The following is a 20,699-nucleotide window of genomic DNA, read 5'->3' as shown; positions in this document are numbered from 1 at the left end:
CGGCACAACATCGAGGGCCGAAGGGCCTGTTCTGTGCTGTACTGTTCTAATTCTAATTCTAATTTGCGTTGAGATTCCGGGGCTGGATTTGACCACACACTCACCTAGGGTGTGTAAACAACACGACAATGTCATAACATTTGAGAAAAAAAAACACTAGGGACCAGGATAAAAGCAAGTTACTATGGATACTGGAATCTGAAACCAAAGAGAAAATGCTGGAAAATCTCAGCAGGTCTGGCAGCATCTGTAGGGAGAGAAAAGATCTAACGTTTCAAGTCCGATGACTTTGTCAAAACTGCCTGGGTCCAGCATCTGAAACTCCATTTATACGGTTGTTACAAATGCACAAGAACCGCGAAGTGCCATGTTGGCTAGAATCTAAATCAATAAACATTACCTGAAAATTTCATTTTTTTGCCTTACTGCACATATGGTTGATTTTATCTCAAGTTGCAATACAGGAATCACGTGATGCAGGTCCAGAAAAGCAGCATTTCCATGGGCTCTGGTTGTACTTCCTTTAATACTCTCATTTATCCTGTTATGCGGCATGTGCCTATAATACAGGAGCGAATATTTCACATTATTTCCCCTCGAAGATTTCTGGCTAAGCATTGATGGCATGTTGCCAAGGAATTGTAAGAAAATTGTGACAAAAGGGAGCAGTCAGATGCAACTGGGTGGAGCAGATTCCTCATATGGCAACTTGATCCTCAAGAGGCAACTTGATCCTAAAGCGGGCTCTTGATCCAGCACTCTCAAAGGCACTACAGATTACTGCAAACATCATTAAGGTCATTGATGGTAAACCCTGCTTGTTAGCACATAATAATTAGTGCTCATGAGATTGAGCTGCATAATACTAACAAGAGGCTTGATGAAATGGAGGAGAGAATCCAGACGGTCAAAAATGCAACTTCCTCAGCGGAGGCCCGCTCGCAATCCTTGGAAAACCAACTACATTGTATGTCACAAATCCTGGAAGTCTGGAGAACTAAGGCCAGAACTAAAATTTCTGGGTTGTCAGTTTGCCAAAATAAGGAATGGAAGGCAAGCTCCCTGGAACATAGAACATACAGTGCAGAAGGAGGTCATACGGCCCATCGAGTCTGTACCGACCCACTTAAGCCTTCACTTCCACCCTATCCCCATAACCCAATAACCCCTCCTAACATTTTGGCCAATCCACCTAACCTGCATATCTTTGGACTGTGGGAGGAAACCGGAGCACCCGGAGGAAACCCACGCAGACACGGGAGAACGTGCCGACTCCGCACAGACAGTGACCCACTGGGGAAATCGAACCTGGGACCCTAATGAGAGATGGGTGCCACGTTTTCTTCAGCTAGACAAAGGCTGGCCTATTAAGTTGGAAAGGGCACAGATTATAATCAGTTTTCATATCTTCGGAGATAGCCAAAAGGAGTATTGGAAGCAGCGAGGTGTGATGGGACCTGACCCTATGAGGGGTGAGGGTCTCTTCTTCCAAGATTTCTCAGCGGCGAAGCAACAGAAGCATAGAGGCTTCAATGATGTCAGAAAAAGCTTCATGGCTGGTGGTGTGAATTATGCCCTGCTTTATCCTGCGACACTGGGCCTAGACAGAGGTGCCCATTATCATTTGCATAGCCAGAGAGCCTCTGGTGGAGGATAGTCGACAGGATCCTTTGGTTTTTGAGCCACACAGTAGAGGGAAGCAGCACACGATCATACTTTATGCAGATGTATCGTTGTTCGCATCTAAGCCGGTCATTTCTGTTCCTACTATTAGTCATGTGGCGAATAGATGTAGCCTGTTCTCAGGCTGCAAAACATACATTTCACAAACTCTGAGGCTATGCCATTTCATGGGCTTCGAGAGAGCGAGAGCTCCTCCCCCCCCCCCCCCCCCCCCCCCCCCCTATCTAATTTTCCATTGCACTGGTCCCCTTCAGGATTTACTTATCTGGGTATTGCAGTTACCCTTCCTAGAAATATTTGTATGGGGCAAACATTCATTCATTCCTTCCTCACCCGGCCCCGGGTTAACTGTGTCCATTGGGACCTGATTCATTGGTCCTCCATACCAACCTGGTGGTGGGGCAGAATAACATTGATTTAGATGAATGTGTTGCCACAGTTGTTGCCAATCTCATCTGTTAGGGTCCTAAAGGAAATCAATGGGATGTTCAGTTTATTTGTAGTGGAATAAAAAAGGAGCCTTGCTTGAAATTGGCTAAAGTGCAACATCCTGGCTCCAAGGGGAGTTGGGTGTGCCAAATATTAAAATTGATCAATTATCCTCTCTTCGGTTTATAAAGGGATTGGGTTTATAAGGCCCCTCCTCCTTGGCTCAACATTGAAACAGGAAAGTCTGTGTTACTCTTTACAGGCCCTTTTGTTTTACAGGGATTTTAAGGCTGGGTCTGCCAATAGTGAGAACCTGATCATTATTAACACTCTCGAACATGGAGGATAGTCCATCAGCTGGAAGGGCAGATCAAAATGAACTTCCACTCTTGTCTCCCATTCAAGGCAACCGATTTCCCACCAGGACTAATGGACCATGGATTCGATATCTGGAGAGATATTTGCAGGCTGGGAGACATGTTCAAAGGTGTTTGCTCATCATCTTTTGAGCAGCTATTCCAACAATTTGATTTCCTGAGATACTCATTTCTAAAATATCTGCGACTCCTTTATCCTTAAGATATTTATTTATGCATCTTTACGCTTCAGTCTCCCCGGTGGAACAAATCCTGATTTTTATGGAACCTAAACAATTGATCAACAAATTTTATGATACTTTTGTGTTCTGAAGACTTTACCATCAATGTTGAAGAGACCTGGGATAATATATGGGAAAATGCCAATAAAATTTCAGTCTGTAATAGAACGAAAGAGACTCAGTTCAAAATATTACAATCTGCATATCACACCAAGCTTGAGACACAGGTTTGACCCGGCCATATCCTCGTTGTGCTAAAAGTGCAAGGCAGTCGAGCGCAACTACATTCAATGTGTGTGGTCCGGTGTCAAAATTCAATCCTACTGGTCTGGTGTAGTTTAAAGAGCTTGAAAAGATATTCGACACAACCTTAAAAATTTGATGCTGTATTCCTAATTACAGACCTTCCGGACAGGTGAATCATTGATGCTAATAAAAAAAAAAGGCTGTATAATATCTTAATCTTTGCTACATGGAAAAACATCCTTTACTCATGGATTAGTGATAAATAAGCTGCATTCCAGAATTGTCATCAATCATGGAAAGTATCCCAAGCTCCTAACCTGCATGCTCTGTTCTAAAATCGGACCCATTCTGAAAACTATGGGACCCCTATCTCAAATTTATAGGTTCTGCTACATCTGACTCGCACCTATGAAGGTTTTTGCACAGGTTATGCAGCACCATTGTGACCCCGCTGTAGGTTATGTATGAACCATATTAACATATTTACATGGCTTTACCCTCTTCTCCTGCTTATCCATTGTATAAAATCGGAGACACCAAGTTTAAATGATTAAGCTGAACCGATTATGTTGGCATTCTGCTGTCTTTTTGTATTCACGTATACAGAACATTTATCCTGTACCAGTCGAGGGTTTGTTGCACTTTTAGTAAAACTGAAAAAAAAAAAAACTAAAATATATACACAAAAAAACTTGACACAAAATAAATTAAAGCTTTTCAACTGTTGATCAAAACTAAGCATGCGTCAGACCGGTAATTTAGTGCCTTGAACCTTGCAAACTGAATTGAAACAGCCCTCTGAACAAAGCAAGCAGGAAACAGCATGTAGTTTTGGTCATAGTGACCTATACTCACTGATTTTTCTGAAGGGCTGAGCTTTAAACTGCTAACAGTGAAACTGCAGTGAAGCCATTGCAACTGAGAATAATTAATTCACTAAAACAAAGTTCCTTAATACAGAAACTGCATAACTACATAAATGTTCTAATTTGGAAACAATGGCATTTTAAGGAATACTCAAGTCACTTACTTCCCATTTAAGGACTAACTTCTGCCAAAGCAGTCTCAGGATTGAGAATGACTTGCTTCAAATCCAGTTAGGTGCTTTATGAAATCCTGTGCACGATCCATGTGGGAAAGGTAAATTAGTTACTCGGGAAGCTGTGCACTCATGCTGCTGTCTGGAGTTGGCCTCTTCGGGCTCCCAAAATCTTAAGGTGCTTAGTGCCTTTCCAAATGCTTCTTCTCCATTTTGAGCAATCAGAGGCCATGAACAGGTGAGGATATTGGATTTCTTCAGCGATTCTTCAAGAACATCCCTAAAGAGTGTTCTCTGCTCTCCTGGGATGTCTTGTTCTGACAACATTCGAAGTCAGGTATCAGGCATGCGAACAAAAGTTAAACAGTCAAGTGAAGCTAGTTTGGAATGATCAGCACCTGATGCTGGGAATGTTGGCTTGGGAGGATGTTAACATTCCATCCTGCAAAAAAATTTGAAAGATTTTGTGGAGATGGCATACTTATTCAATGTGTTGAGGTGCCCGATGTGGATTGTCGCTCTCAAAAATATATAGCAGTGAGGGGCTAACTGCTGCTCAGTAAGCCCTAGTACCAGGTCAGAGGTAGAGGTCATGGCTTTGATACAGCCACCCAAAAAGGTTGAGCTAGCACATTCAATGGGTGGTGCATTTCATCATCTGTGCTTAGTTGAGAGGTCTCCCACTCAGTCTATTGCTTCTGGCTGGTTAGGGAACTTGGAGAAAATAACATTTACCATCAGGGGTTCGTTTGAGAGATTTTAACCAGAGATGGCAACTGTTTATCTCCTTTTTCAAAGATCTAGACACTGTCAGCTGTTAGGGTTTTTAAGTATACAATTTAAGTTATTTGCCTTTTTGTATGCTTAGAACAATTCTTGTTCTGTGCCTGGTTTGCATTGTTTATTGCTTTTGTTGCGCTATTCAAAAAAAATTCAACAACATATACTTTTTATAAAATCCACGTCTATCTTTGTTGAGAGGTAACTGGAGGTGAGAAAGGAACAATTCAAATACGGTCATCTGCTCAACTACATTAGTGCCCAATGGGAAGATTAAAGTGATAGCCCATGTCATTCATACCATAACAGATGCTCGTAAACGGCTGGACCAATTACCCACCACTTAATCCATTCTAGTATTGCCAGCAAACTGGTCGCTAAACACCAACAATGAATGGTGCTAGCTGCAAAAAAAATTAACATGTAAGGATCCCACAGAAGGGAGATCTTGTTAGCCAGCACCTTGTAGGCAACTTCTCTACTCTCAGGTCATTAGGAACTAGAGTGTTTGGTCCACTCTAGTCCACCTAATCAGGACCTGTTACATTCTTGGCTTAGAGACTGGTTTGATCACTGCAAGTCGTCAAGGCAAAAAGCTACAAACATATAGGTTTAGGAAGGCAGCAGTACAACAAAAAATGTGAAACATAAAATGAACAAGTGGTAGGTGGAAACATAACTAGAAAATAGAGGCAGGAGGGGGCCATTCAGCCCTTCAAGTCTGCTCCACCATTCGTTATCATGGCTGATCATCAAGTTTTACCCTGGCCCCACCTAATAGCCCTTGATCTTTTTAGCCCCACGAGCTCTATTTATATCCTTCTTCAAATTACACATTTTGGCCTCAACCAATTTCTGTGGTGGCAAATTCCATAGATTCACACTCTGTGGGTGAATAAATTTCTCCTCACCTCAGTCCTAAAAGTTTTACCCCTTATTCTCAAACTATGATCCCTAGTTCTGGACTCCCCCACCATCAGAAACACCTTTCTGAATCTACCCGGTCTAATCCTGTTCAAATTTTGTAAGTTTCTATGAGATTCCCTCTCACTCTTGTCAACTCCAATTAATATAATCCTAACCAAACTCCAATTAATATAATCCTAACCAATTTAGTCTCCCCTTAAATGACAGTCCCGCCATCCCAAGAATCAGCCTGGTAAACCTTCACTGCATTCCCTCTATAGCAAGAACATCCTTCCTCAGATAAGGACTCCAAAGCTGCACACAATACTCCAGGTGTGGCCTCACCAATGCCCTACTCAATTGCAGTAAAACATCCCTATTCCAATATGCAAATCCTCCATTGAGGGCAACACACCATTAGCCTTCTTTACTGTCTGCTGTACCTGCACGCTTGCTTTCAGTGACTGATGAACAAGGACACTATGGTCTCGCTGAGTATACACCTCTCAATTTACACCATTCAATTAATAACTTCCTTTTTTTTTTAAATATTTTTATTGAAGGCCACACACAGTAACAAAAATAACCCCTCCCATCCACCCTCCCTCCCAAGCCCACCTCCTCATGCCTTCCTTTTTTTTTCTACCGAAGTGGATAACCTCACATTCATCTACATTATACTGCATCTGCCTTGTATATGCCGACTCACCTCAGCCTGTCGCAAATCCCACTGAAGCATCTCTGCAGCCTCCTCACAGCTCACCCTCCCACACAACTTTGTATCATCTGCAAATTTGGAGATAATACATTTAGTTCCCTCACCCAAATCATTGCTATATAATAATAATAACAACAACAGTTGGAGTTCTAGCACCGATCCTGACAATACCCTACTAGTTACTGGCTGCCAACCAGAAACTTATTCATTTATTCCAACTCCAACTTTTTCTTGTCTGGTAACCAGCTTTCTATCCATCTCAAGACACTACCTGAAATCCCATGCACTTGTAATCTGCTATGCGAGTCCTTGTCCAAAAGCCTTCTGAAAGTCTAAAAAACCACATCCACCAGGTCTCCTGGTCAACTCTACTTGTTACATCTTCAAAGAACTCCAGTAGATCTGTCAAGCAGAATTTCCCTTTTGTAAATCCATGCCGACTTGGTCTGATTATACCACTTCTTTCCAAATAATTGAGCTATGAAATTCTTGATGATGGACTCAAAGCAACTTCCCTGATACTGATGTTAGGCTCACTGGTCAATAGTTCCCAGTTTTCCTGCCATCTCCCTTTTTGAATAGTGGGTTGAAATTAGCTACCGTCCAATCTGTAGGAACCATTTCAGAGCCCAAAGAATTTTGGAAAATGACCAGCCATGGATAGACTATTTCTAGGGCCAGTTCCTTAAATACTCTGGGATGAAGATTATCAGGCCCTGGAGAATTATCCACCTCCGCCTCCAACCCCATTAGTTTACCCAAAACTATTTCTCTACTAATACAGATTTCCTTAATCTCCTCACGAAAACTTTGTTTCTCAGAACTTCCAGTAGCTAAAGAGCTCTTCAAGAGTTGTGTTGATTTTGCCCACTATGGAGCACTTCAAATATGATCTTCAGTGTATGGCAAATCAAGAAAAAAATATTTGGAGCAGCAACAACCACCATACATGGACTAGTCCAACCTCACCTTTATTCCAACAATCGGAACAAGTCGCAAAGGTTTATGGTACTTCTTCCTTAACTTTGGCTGCACTCAGACACTTTTTCATCGACAATCTGATAGCATGTAGGCCATGATCACCACTGACCCTAATTTCACTAAAGGCAGGTGTCAAACAGGAATGTGCCATCACACCAACCCTCATTTTTCCTGCTGAAATTCTGCACTTCAGGTGAACCATACAAGCAAGAGAAAAGAAAAGATGCAGGAAGCACCACTCGGTGCTTGTAAACTTGCCAACAGCTGTAGGCTTTGTGCTAGTCATTTCAGCCAACCAATTGCTCAGAAACCAGTGTCCTATGTTGACTGATCTCACAAAGGTATCTTATCTTTCCTACCATTTTCTTATGAACAGAAAAATAACTATTTACACAATGATGTGACCCTGTTTTCAATCCAGAAAAAAAGACTGTACTAACATTTTCCACTTGTTCATAGATTATTCTTCAAAATATGTTGACTTCAGCCTAAAGCTTTTTGCTCATTTTTGTCATATTTTCTGGTTACAAAAATATTTGATCAACTAATCTCAGATTGCTTAGTAGCATAGGAATTGCAAGCTGACAAATAGACCACCTTCTAGCATTCCGAAACTCCATTGGCATTGGACTAATCCAGAAAATCAATTAAACTACCATACACCCAAACAGAAGGCAAAATACCAACTGATCGTAAGCTTTAGACCGTTCTCCTCACTAGCATGCTACATTTACCACATAATCAATCAGATTGCACGTTGCTTATGTATTCTAAAGTCCAATTTTAATTTAAATAAAACTTCACTACACTTTCACCATCTCTCTGAAGCCAGTCACAAGTTACTTACTGTAATACATTCTTCTAGGGGCAGCACGGTGGCACAGTGGGTTAGCCCTGCAGCCTCACGGCACCGAGGTCCCAGGTTCAATCCAGGCTCTGGGTCACTGTCCGTGTGGAGTTTGCACATTCTCTGAGTTTGTGTGGGTTTCGCCCCCACAAACCAAAGATGTGCAGGGTAGGTGGATTGGCCATGCCAAATTGCCCCTTAATTGGAAAAAATTAATTGGGTATTCTAAATTTATATTTTAAAAAATTCTTCTTCAGGTTAAATTGTAATATTCCACTTATATACATTACAGTTGTTGCAAATTAGAAGACAATTATGTTTTAAACTGTCTTTTAATTTTAGATAAAATAATGCCCTGGAAAGGGGAATGGTGTGAATCATACCAAAAGTCAGCCCAGAGGCAGGCCCATGTGGTATGACTGTCATGGGGGACAGAGGCCTAGATTGAAATTCATAGAAACTCAAGTACTAGGTTTCACACCTTGATTAAGAAGAGAAAAAGAGTAGCAGATATTATTCAACACAGTCTCAGACAGAGTGACCACAAAGGTAAGGCCGAAAACAATGGCTGCTGTGCTGAGGAGAGGAAGAGACTCTTTTGTGTTAATAGCCAAACATAATGCTAACGAGAACGGATTCCCTGTTTGAAGAGTTGGGATTTAAGAAGATTTAAAAGATCCAAATGTTGCCAATGGGTGCCTTGCTGCTTATTCTCAGGAGGATTGAGTGAAGGAACCTTTAAAAAGGATATTGCAAGGCTCTTTCCGGTGGGGCAGGGAGAAGAGAGCCTGTTGAATTGTCGGCAGGAATTTGGGACTTTACCAGATGGTTACATATACTTATGGAGATAGTGCTGTAAACTATAAACGTAGTGTGGGACATTCACTTGTGTTGAGTAGTTAATGGGGGAAATATATTTTCTGTAATTTAGTGTACATGTTACCCATAACCACAAGTAATGTTCCGTGGTTGATTTTAGGTGTAACAGTAAAAGTCTGAAAGAGTGAAACCTCGAGATTCTTTGTTATCACTGAAAAATTCATATATTCGAAAAGTATTGGTCTTGATGGGGATTATAACACAGTAGTGTTGTAAAGTATGTAAAGTAATTTACAGTTAAATAAAATTAAAAATTTGGAGCTTTGAAGATGAGGAAGATAATCTTTCTGAAAAATATTGGTGTTAACTGATTCTTAAAAGACAGAAGATTGCAAGACAAAGCTACACAAAACACTGGAGTAGATTATTGAACACTAGTTTCATTTTTTTCCAATTCTGATGATTTCTGCATAATCCATCTACATTCCTAACAATGATAACTATTGCAAAACATAGTTTCAATAACATGCCGAAAACCAGAACATTGTGCAGTGGCATCTGCCTTTGAACTACACAGCACTTAAATTACCTGGCTCCAAAACAGCACAAAGATTGACATAAATAGCACACATGATAGGATGTATGAACACTTTAAAAGGATGGAAAGGAGATATCAATACAAATTTCTCATTTGTAACATTGTCCACATATTAAAGCTGGGTGATCCATTTTTTCTGTGGTGAATGCTGTCACTATACTGAAAAACCGAAGCATTCCAAACCATTTCCATTTTAATGCTGTTAAAACATGTCTAGTACTCAGTTCATTAAAATTTTTCATCCAACTTGCCATTCTTTGTTCTCTCATCTCGACAAGAACGAAACAGCAGGCGTTTAAGCCACCAAGCAGGGAGAACAGACAAGCCTACTCCTGTAGTTTGACATTCAAAGAAACAAGCAGAAGTCAGAGTCCGATTAATATAATTTTAGGCTTCATGGGGGAGTATAGGGGTTGGGGGCGCAGTAGCACAGTGGTTAGCACAATTGTTTCACAGCTCCAGGGTCCCAGGTTCAATTCCCGGCTTGGGTCACTGTCTGTGCGGAGTTTGCACTTCTCCCAGTGTCTGCGTGGTTTCCTCCAGGTGCACCAGTTTCCTCCCACAGTCCAAAGATGTGCAGGTTATTTGGATTGGCCATGCTAAATTGCCCATCGTGTCCAAAAAGGTTGGGTAGGATTACTGGATTACAAGGATAGGGATGGTGCGGGCTTAGGTAGGGTGCTCTTTCCAAGGGCCAGTGCAGATTCGATGTGCCGATTGGCCTCCTGCTGCACTGTAAATTCTATGATTTAATTTCCTAGTCTTGCTCAGAGACCAGGTTTAATGGACCTGCAGGGCTCCTGCTTCAGAGAAGGGATTTTTTTAAAAATTGCATGTTAATATAATTTCGTCAAAAACAGTGACCTAGCCCAGAGTGCTGCAACAAACTTACCACTTTTATTTTGTTAAAACTACAAGGATTTTAATGACAACCTTTCAGGAAGTTGATTTAATTTACTGCAGAGTTAATGATTCAAGTAAAATGGACAAGTGACGACAAACATCACCATTGTCCTCAGCAACATTACTCTGGGATCAGCTGGTGCGAAGGGTGCTGAATCACAACAGTGAGGTGCGCAACCTGTCACTTTTCTCTCCATTCCAACAGCTAAGCACTTCAACAGCCACCTGGGGCAGCATCTGACAGCCTGGACAAGATCGAAAACTTGCAGCTAGAGGAAACCCAACTGTGAATATCAGCCACAGCTGTGATTCCAATCTGGTCCAAGTTGAATTATGCAGTATTAAAAAGATCATGAAATTTTCATACTGGTGAGTTGAAGGAGCTGAAATCCTTTAAGTGAACCTTCCTGAAATCTGAATAACAGCCTTGATAAGCTGTTAGAAATTGCTTGCATTTATGCCATTCCTGAATCAACTGTAAAATATAGTTTTGTATACTCTGTTGAATATAGTTCAATTGTTCAATCAATCACAAGTCATAATTTCCATTTTAAAATTAAATGCACAACAGGGCAAGCTGAAAATCTCACAGACAAATTATCATTGACCAAGATTTTTATTTAAAATGAAGTAAATATTATTCTGCAAAAGTATTTAGAACTCTTTATTCACCGAGCAATATATCTTAGGGCTTTGCAATTATCTGCATTCCTTGATAAAATGTAACCCAACATACATCAATGGACATATTGTATACTCAATATATTTGCCTGATCTGCATTTTAAAAATGACACCAATTCCACTTCCTGAATTTACAGGCACTTACCATTAAGGCTTAAACTTTGAAAACACTAATTAAGAGATTGCTTATCATTCTATGATTTTACATATTCTCCCGATTGAGTGACACCGAAAATGACTGTCACAATTAACACCCTGAGCAACCAGCAAAACAAGCACAAGACCTCAGGACAAAAATTATGGCCCAAATGGTGGCAATTATTCCACTACGTAATCTGTCAAGCTGTTTAGCACAGGGCTTTGAAAGCAGACAAAGCAGGCCAGCAGCACGGTTCGATTCCCGTAACAGCCTTCCCGAACAGGCGCCGGAATGTGGCGACTAGGGGCTTTTCACAGTAACTTAATTAGAAGCCTACTTGCGACAATAACCGATTTTCATTTCATTTCAAGGTGGCTCTGCTCATTCAACAGTTCACTGGCATTCTCTTCAGCCATGAGGAGATAAGCTGTGCCCATAGTGCTAGTAATACAGGGACTAATCGAACGCAAGCACAAAGCTTTTCAGACTGCAAAGCTATTCGCGACTGCAAAGCTTACCATACATCAAGATTAAAAAGCAGCACTTCTACAAGATAAGGGCGGTACAGTGGGTTAGCCCTGCTACCTCACGGGACCGAGGTCCCAGGTTGGATACCGGCTCTGGGTCACTGTCCGTGTGGAGTTTGCACATTCTCCCCGTGCTTGCGTCAGTTTCGCCCCCACAACCCAAAATAGATGTGCAGGCGAGGTGGATTGGCCACGCTAAATTGCCCCTTAATTGGAAAAAATAAATTGGTACTCTAAATTTTAGGGCAGCACGGTAGCATTGTGGTTAGCACAATTGCTTCACAGCTTCAGGGTCCCAGTTTCGATTCCCGGCTTGGATCACTGTCTCTGCACATTCTCCCCGTGTGTGCGTGGGTTTCCTCCGGGTGCTCCGGTTTCCTCCCACAGTCCAAAGATGTGCAGGTTAGGCGAATTGGCTATGCTAAAATCTGCCCTTAGTGTTGGGTGGGGTTACTGGGTTATGGAGGGGAGGTGTGGACCTTGGGTAGGGTGCGCTTTCCAAGAGCCGGTGCAGACTCGATGGGCCGAATGGCCTTCTTCTGCACTGTACATTCTATGAAATTCTATGAAAAGATAGCTGAAAGCAGTGGTACAGCATAAAACCCTTGATATAGAACAAAGTACAAGTAGAAGAGAGCACAGGAGATCCAACAACACTTCAGCACTGTCAGAATGATCTTTGGTCCAAGCACTCAAGACCCCAACCAGCTGGGAACCATCAATGGAAGGGAGCTTGGAGACAGCGAGCACTCTCTAAAGATAACATTTTGAAGAACTCCTCAACAAAGAAGGTCTTTGACTTCAAAAGCCTAAACTCCATTCCTCAATACCCAAACTGGCTAAGTCTCGGCGTCACCAGAGTCCGAGTGAAAATGGAAGCCCTGCCAAAATTCTGAAACATGGCAGATACATACTCCTGGTATGGCTGCAATCTGGCACCGCTGCCTATGCTCAGAAGAGTGCATGCCAGGGGGCTGTTATTGTGACTAAATTCAAGAAAGGAAATGTCAGTTTGCAGTAACCAAAATAGAATTTCCCTACTGTCAGCAATAGGGAAGATCATTGCAAGGATATTTCTCACTCACCTCTACCCAATGGCCAAAGAACTCCTTCCAGAGGCACAGTTTGCCCATCGAGGGGCACCACAATTGTGATTAACTGTATGGCAAATTCAAGAAGAATGCAAGCAACAGTACCAACCACTATCTGTGGCATTTATCAACCTCACAAAAGCCTTTGACTATCAACTGCAAATATGGAGTATCTTCCGCAAAGTTTGCCTCCCTCAGAAATTCATCATCCTCTATGATGGCATGCAAGCTGTGATTCTCACTGATGCAACACTGCACAAACTATCTCAGTGAGGTTGGGTCAAACAAGGCTGAGTCACCTCACCATCTCATCTTCCTTACTGCGGGACTGCATCTGACCTCCACCAAATTACCCACAGGAATGGAAATAATTTACATACAAACAAGAAACTGTTCAACCTTTCAATGCAAAACCACTCCAACCTCAATCAGAAACTGAGCCCCAGGTCACTGCCAACTCAATCTCAACCATACGAGAAGATGGGCCTTTCACTAAACACATGGAAAACAAAGATGATTTGCCACAAAGATGATTGATGCATGTAGGGCAGTGGATGTTGTCTGTATGGACTTCAGCAAGGCCTTTGACAAGGTCCCTCATGGTAGACTGGTACAAAAAGGTGAAGTCACACAGGATCAGGGGTGAGCTGGCAAGGTGGATACAGAACTGGCTAGGTCATAGAAGGCAGAGAGTAGCAATGGAAGGGTGCTTTTCTGATTGGAGGACTGTGACTAGTGGTGGTCAGTAAGTTTGCAGATGACACAAAGGTTGGTGGAATTGCGGATAGCAATGAGGACTGTCAGAGGATACAGCAGGATTTAGATCATTTGGAGACTTGGGCGGAGAGATGGCAGATGGAGTTTAATCCGGACAAATGTGAGGTAATGCATTTTGGAAGGTTTAATGCAGGTAGGGAATATACAATGAATGGTAGAACCCTCGAGAGTATTGACAGTCAAGAAAGATCTAGGTGTACAGGTCCACAGGTCACTGAAAAGGGGCAACACAGGTGGAGAAGATAGTCAAGAAGGCATACAGCATGCTTGCCTTCATTGGCCGGGGCACTGAGTATAAGAATTGGCAAGTCATGTTGCAGCTGTATAGAACCTTAGTTAGGCCACACTTGGAGTATAGTGTTCAATTCTGGTCACTACACTACCAGAAGGATGTGGAGGCTTTAGAGAGGGTGCAGAAGCGACTAACCAGGATGTTGCCTGGTATGGAGGGCATTAGCTATGAGGAGCGGTTGAATAAACTCGGTTTGTTCTCATTGGAACGACAGAGGTTGAGGGGCGACCTGATAGAAGTCTACAAAATTATGAGGGGCATAGACAGAGTGGATAGTCAGAGGCTTTCCCCCAGGGTACATAGAACATAGAACATAGAATGATACAGCGCAGTACAGGCCCTTCGGCCCTCAATGTTGCACCGACATGGAAAAAAAACAACTAAAGGCCATCTAACCTACACTATACCCTTATCATCCATATGCTTATCCAATAAACTTTTAAATGCCCTCAATGTTGGCGAGTTCACTACTGTTGCAGGTAGGGCATTCCCCGGCCTCACCACTCTTTGCGTAAAAAACCCACCTCTGACCTCTGTCCTATATCTATTACCCCTCAATTTAAGGCTATGTCCCCTCGTGATAGCCACCTCCATCCGCGGGAGAAGGCTCTCGCTGTCCACCCTATCTAACCCTCTGATCATTTTGTATGCCTCTATTAGGTCACGAGGGGGCATAGGTTTAAGGTGCGAGAGGCAAGATTTAGAAGAGATGTACGAGGCAAGATTTATTTTTTTTATTACAGAGGGTAGTGGGTGCCTGGAACTCTCTGCCGGAAGAGGTGGTGGAAGCAGGGACGATAGTGGCATTTAAGGGGCATTTTGATAAATACATGAATAGGATGGGAATAGAGGAATACAGAGCCAGGAAGTGTAGAAGATTTTAGTTTAGACGGGCAGCATGGTCGGCACGGGCTTGGAGGGCCGAAGGGCCGGTTCCGGTTACTTTTCTTTGTTCGAAGGACCCCTTCCAACCAGCCCCCACCTCTCCCCAGATCCTGGAAAATGTGCCATTTCCCACATCTTGAGCCTCCTTCCAACGAATGGCAGCATAGACTATGAAATTAATGATCAGCTAAAATAAATCATTTCAGTCTACAGCAAACTGAGAAGAAGAGTCGAGGGACGAAGTCATGGTTTACCCAACAACAGTGATCCCCGCAATGCTATATGCTTCAGAGACTTGGACAATCTAAAAGAGGCACCACAAAGCACTGGAGAAGTCATGAGCAGTTTGCCTTTACAAGAACCTTCAAATTCAGTGTCAAGAAAGGCAGTTTCCCCAAAGCAATGTGCCCAGCATTGAGACGTGAATCACTCACTCGGCTGGGCAGGACACATTATGTTTGTCTGACACCAAACTCACAAGACAACTTGTATCACAACAGGAGACACCAAGGAGTGCAGTGGAATTGCTTCAGGGATATCCTCAAAACATCCTTGAAGTGATCAAACATCCCCGTGAACTTATGAGAGATCAGTTGGATACTGGCCAAAATGGTGAAGGTTATTTGGTAAAGCAACCAACACATTGAGAGACTTTGTCAGGCGCACACAAAGGGAAAATCAAAGTGTCATCTGGAGAGCACAAACCTTCAAACACCTCATCTGCCCAACCCTTTGAGCACCACCCACCCTGCTGCATGTGGCAGTCTGCGGATTGCACACTGGACTGACCAGCCATTTCCAACCCCATCAAATCAGAGTGGACACAAGTCATCTTAGATCCAGAGTGACTGCCTAAGAAATTGATGAAGACACCCTCGAAGAAGATCAAGAGACAATTTGGATAATTGCACATGCAGAGCACTGCTTTCCGACTTTTCATTTCCAGAGCCAGCCATACATTTCCTGGCATTAGATATTTAAATAAGCCGCGTTAAACTTCAAAAATGTCATTTAAATTCGTTTAAACTACAAATGCAAAGCAAGACCACATCTTCTAGGTTGCTCCATATCTGATGAAATATCCTAGATTAATAGTATTTCAACTACAGCTATATCTGCAGCTGATCTGGCATTGCTACAATACTGAAATCTCTTGGCAAAGACACACATTGGATGTTACAGCTTTACGAGCTCTTGGACCCCAACGATAGCTAATGCGAGAACTGATAAATACACAGCCTTGGTGTCTAAGGCTCCTGGTCAGTTGGGTCCGAGTGGAAACATCTCTTGACAATTGTACCGTTTGATCAATGGAGTTTAGTCAATTTTTGATGCATTTAACACCTTACAAAAAGACAATATTTCATAGATGTTGGGCAGACGTCATAACTGCTGCATTTTCGGAATTATTTAACTGCTTCATGAAAGTTCCCCGTTAAGGCTAAATGGCAAATTCCGGACTAAATCAGAATTCTTGGCAATGCAATATGGTCACCATGAGTAGGAAGGCGAAGCATTATGCACAGCCCAAGACGGTAATCATTGGAATTTTGACATATTTTCCTCCTCCTGCAATTTAGGCGCCTAATTTGCCTTGCGATAGTCTAAAGAGTTCAGATGCGGAAAATGAAAAAGTCTTTGTGATTGCTGTAAAATCCGATTAAGGGGGATAATATTGGGATGTTTGCAGATTGCAAACAAATGGAATGGTATTTCAATTATAGTAATGAAATAAGGACTGCGGCGAAATATACCATTTAATATGTTAGGGAGCTTTGGATTTTTCCAGCCTTGGATGCACCGTGTTCCATATTAGTGTAACCGTTTTGGATAACCGTTTTGAATAACCGGTATTAACCATATTAAATTGCGTAGAGTGTGGCAAAATGTAAAATAAATGCGATTACACCAATCGTTCGCGTCTTTTAAAAAAGCTTTTTAAAAACGATAAAGTTTCTACTTTTAAAGTTATCTTCACACGTCCAACATTTATAAATGCCCAAAAGCAGTGAACAAACGCTCCGAGAGCAAACTGAAACCTTTCCACACTACCTAGCTCGCAGCGAACACTCTTAACGTTTTAATTACTGTACAAGTTTCTCAAATACACCAAAAGCATCGTAAAGAGTAAGTGCCCAATAAAATGTATCAATTTAAAATCCGTTCAAAGGTTGCGTTTAAGCGAGGCTTCCCTCGCACACCAAATGTTCCCGTGTGCTCCGCAAACTGGAGGAACCTCTTTGGTTTAATGTACCATGTTTATAGTTTACCCCATCCGTTCGTTCCTCTGCTACAATAATCGCCCTCCAAGAGGAGGCTTTAGGTCAATTACCATAAACAGGGACTTGACCATAACCCCATCCTGTGTTTCAATAAGTGATAACATCGCATCCCAGATGAGGTCCGAAGAACTGGTTTTACGGATCGACTCGAAAGCGCAAGATAAACCAAACACACAATGCACAGAACGAAAACTTTCACGGAGGCAGCAACTGCACATATGCACCAGCACTTTGTGTGAATAATTCCCAATACGGTGTCAGCAGCCGAAATGGGCTGGAGGATGAGATTGAGGGTTGGCCAAATAAACGCTGAAACGGCAACAAGTCGTGTACAGAACCGCCGAAGCAACTGCGTCTCATGCCAAACCCGTTAGATCTGTGACATTTTATTGACAAAATAACAGAAAGTGGCGACTGGGGCCGGAGCATCTTGAAACCAGCAACAAGTCCGCTGACTTATTGGAGAGAGGCCAACAATACTTGTTACCCCTCCCGGTCTTAAGGCTGGTGCCGGCTACGTGGGGCTGGCAAGCGGATGGCAGAAGGCAGGTTGGGTACCAGCACTGTGTGTGTGTGCCCCAGGCCTCTCCACCCACCCCCTCACCGACACAACATACACACCTCCTTAGCAACACTCACCTCTCACACAAAGTAGAGACATAGTGCAACAAAGTCCGCCCAACGCCGAGGCTCGAAATAGCAAACAGGATTTTACTGGCGGAGGGCAAGAGCTCGCTCCCCGCCCGGCGTCGCCGCTGACATCTCGAAGCAACTCCGAGTCTCTCGGCGCGGCCACTGACAGCCCATCGCCATGTTGATTAGTCTCTTTATTCCAGAGGCGGAAGTACCATGTCTGGGAGGAGGAGGGGGGGGGCGGAGGGGGGTGAGGGAGGGAATGGGTCGTTCCAACCAATGGGCCAGCGCCCCATCCGAGCGCAGGGCCAATGGGAGAGGGGAGGAGCGCGCGCGGGGCGGGACCGGAGGGGCGGGGCCGGCAGGACCGCTCAGCGCGTGATGGTACTGTCAGGTGAGTGACGTCAATGAAACGGGAGCCTCTCCTGTTGCCAACCTCCCGAGCTCCCAGGTAAAGCCTTCGCCCCGCTTCATTTCCGGACATTCAGACCCCCTTCCAGGCTGGGCGCCCGATTTGTCGCACAGATTGCAGCGCAAATCGACTGAACTTGTACAATGCAACTCGGTCTGAGTTCCCTTTGTTTTTATGTTCGGAGGATTAATTGTTCAGTGAGCCCGCCAAGGGATTTTAAATCCGCACAACCTGTAGCTGGGAGGACGCAGCAATGTATATTTGTCACTTTAGAATTTTTTTAAAGGAGGCAGTGCATTGCCACCTTTTCATACTTGGTTGGGCTTGGTTCGAATTCCTGTATTTGCTTTGCAAATATAAATTAATCCAAATTAAGCCGGATAGACAGTTGGGAATACACGTACACCATTCATTACTAAGGTAATTTTTAAATTTTAAAAACTATTTTTATCACCAAATCGCGCATAAACACGAGCTCCCGCACATTACAAAGTTTGTTTTAGATAAAGGAGTTAAAAATAATTAAAGTACATTTGAGTTACTGATATGGTGTCCTGTGGATACCCTTCCTTCCTGCAACTCATAAACACAAGTCTCACTGCAATATTAAGGGCATAATACATTAAGGGCACGGATACAAACAGTTCTTTCCTTTTTACATATAATATTTATGTTACACTTGTATATTACAGCATTGCCAAAAATCGCTTGCTCAGATTACTAACTTCCTCGGTGGGATATAATAATAAATGTCAGCGTTCCCACTCAATTATTTTTAAAAATCAATGCTTTCGAAATACATTCATGGCAATATTTAAAATGCTTCCACATTTTGCCTGACTGGATTATTTGGAGTTTGGACGTTGAGATTAAATGTTAATTAGCTGCAGGCACATCGCGATGAAAGGTCGTCGATTTGAAACGTGTTCACTCTGGTTCTCTGTGCACAGATGCTGCCTGATTTGCCGAGTATTCCCAGCACTGCTTTTGTTTCACATTTCGAGCGCCCGCAGTACTTTCCTGTTGTAGCCACAGACACGACCACATTGAATGATTGGAAAGGCAATTCACCACCTCAGCCACTGAAGAAACATCCCGCGCCGCGAATCACACCACAAATTGCAGTATGTTTGTTAACACTTTTTCATACACATATTCATGAGTTACCCACAGAATATGTTAAACTGCAGGAAGTATGCTTGCATCTTGAATGCACATCCCCATAGGCTTCTTACTACCAGTTTTTGACCGACTACAGGTGGTGATGGCCTTTGTACCAAAGGGTTACATCCTATTTCTCATTTATTCCTGCAGGTTCGGCTCGGTGTCCAATGGTATTGATGGATTCTTATGCTTCAGCTGATTATATATATGTACGTTTCAAGCTATTCCTTGCTGAATAGCTGAAATTATACGTAAAATTAAGAAGGCCTAATTGACAGGTGCTAAGTATTCATGGTTAGTCATTTTGTGATCGTACAGAAGAACTACAGCTATTACCCACAAACATATGAATATTTGGATACTTAGATTTGATCACCTGCCTTTCTGAAATGTAGCTATTCCAGAAGGTAATGGGGAACGAGCAGTTTCCTGGGATATTTACGATCTTGTGGCATGGGGCGTGAATAATTCAAATACACCCTCTTCAGTCTGGTTATTGTGACTTGGACATCTGTAATTACATAATTAAAATAATCAACCTTTTCTATCAGCGGTGTATATTATGTGCGCGCGTTTTATTACTAATTTTATACCGTCTCCACATATGGTTGGCGCCATTTGAAGAAACATAAATGTTAACAAGACTCCTCGCGATGTGTTAAAATGCATCTCATCCAGCAAGACCGAACAAAGTATAATTTCTTCAAATATTATTCTCACTCTTCCGCATTTATTTGGAATTGATTCCTTGTATCATGTAATGTACAGTTATTCTAGTTAGAGTAATCAAGTAAATTAGGAAACATAACATTTTTAATGTATCTTGAGAAATATGTAAAATATAGTTGCATTTAAAAAAAAAATCTAAATCGGTTCGAAGTTCAGACAGCTTTGATGTTAATCAGTCCCGTTAATCACATTTTACTCTTAATATAGAACATCGAGGCTGTGCAGCACAATTATGCATCAACGTGGATCCGAAATAAAATGTGCATTTGTCGAGATACTTAAAACAAATCTGTTGTGTACATTCATACCAAAAGATTAATTGTAGTTGTAGTTATTTAAAACCCGCTGACAACAAATTTCAGAGACGAGCTGAAAACTGACCCGATTACTAGTTTATTTACACCACACACACGTTTGTGTGCGCATTAGATGGAAAATAGTGCCACCTTGCTGCGTGCTGGAGATACCTTTTGTTAATCTCAAAGCCGAAACACTTGTTTTTCAAAATCTACTTCTCCCCGGGCCTCTCCACCACCGAA

The 20,699-nt window shown here is 42.5% G+C and overlaps 1 protein-coding gene across 11 annotated transcripts in view; it reads right to left on the bottom strand.

Annotated features, from left to right (window-relative positions):
* Positions 1-18,052, bottom strand: part of LOC119962769 (protein unc-13 homolog B-like) — a 746,238-nt gene extending 728,186 nt beyond the window's left edge. For 10 of the 11 annotated variants that reach the window (XM_038790824.1, XM_038790825.1, XM_038790823.1 and 7 more), the window contains exon 1: positions 17,862-18,052. In XM_038790824.1, coding sequence (XP_038646752.1) covers positions 17,862-17,883 — 22 coding nt within the window. In that variant the 5' untranslated portion in view covers positions 17,884-18,052. Of the gene's footprint in view, positions 1-3,986; positions 4,009-17,861 lie in introns of those variants that run through there. The other variant, XM_038790817.1, reaches the window with a different exon arrangement.
* Positions 18,053-20,699: the final 2,647 nt, after the last annotated feature.

The sequence above is a fragment of the Scyliorhinus canicula genome, chromosome 3, assembly GCF_902713615.1.
Source record: "Scyliorhinus canicula chromosome 3, sScyCan1.1, whole genome shotgun sequence".
NCBI lineage: Eukaryota > Metazoa > Chordata > Chondrichthyes > Carcharhiniformes > Scyliorhinidae > Scyliorhinus > Scyliorhinus canicula.
Note: the sequence above shows the minus strand (reverse complement) of the source record. Positions and strands in the feature narration are given on the sequence as shown.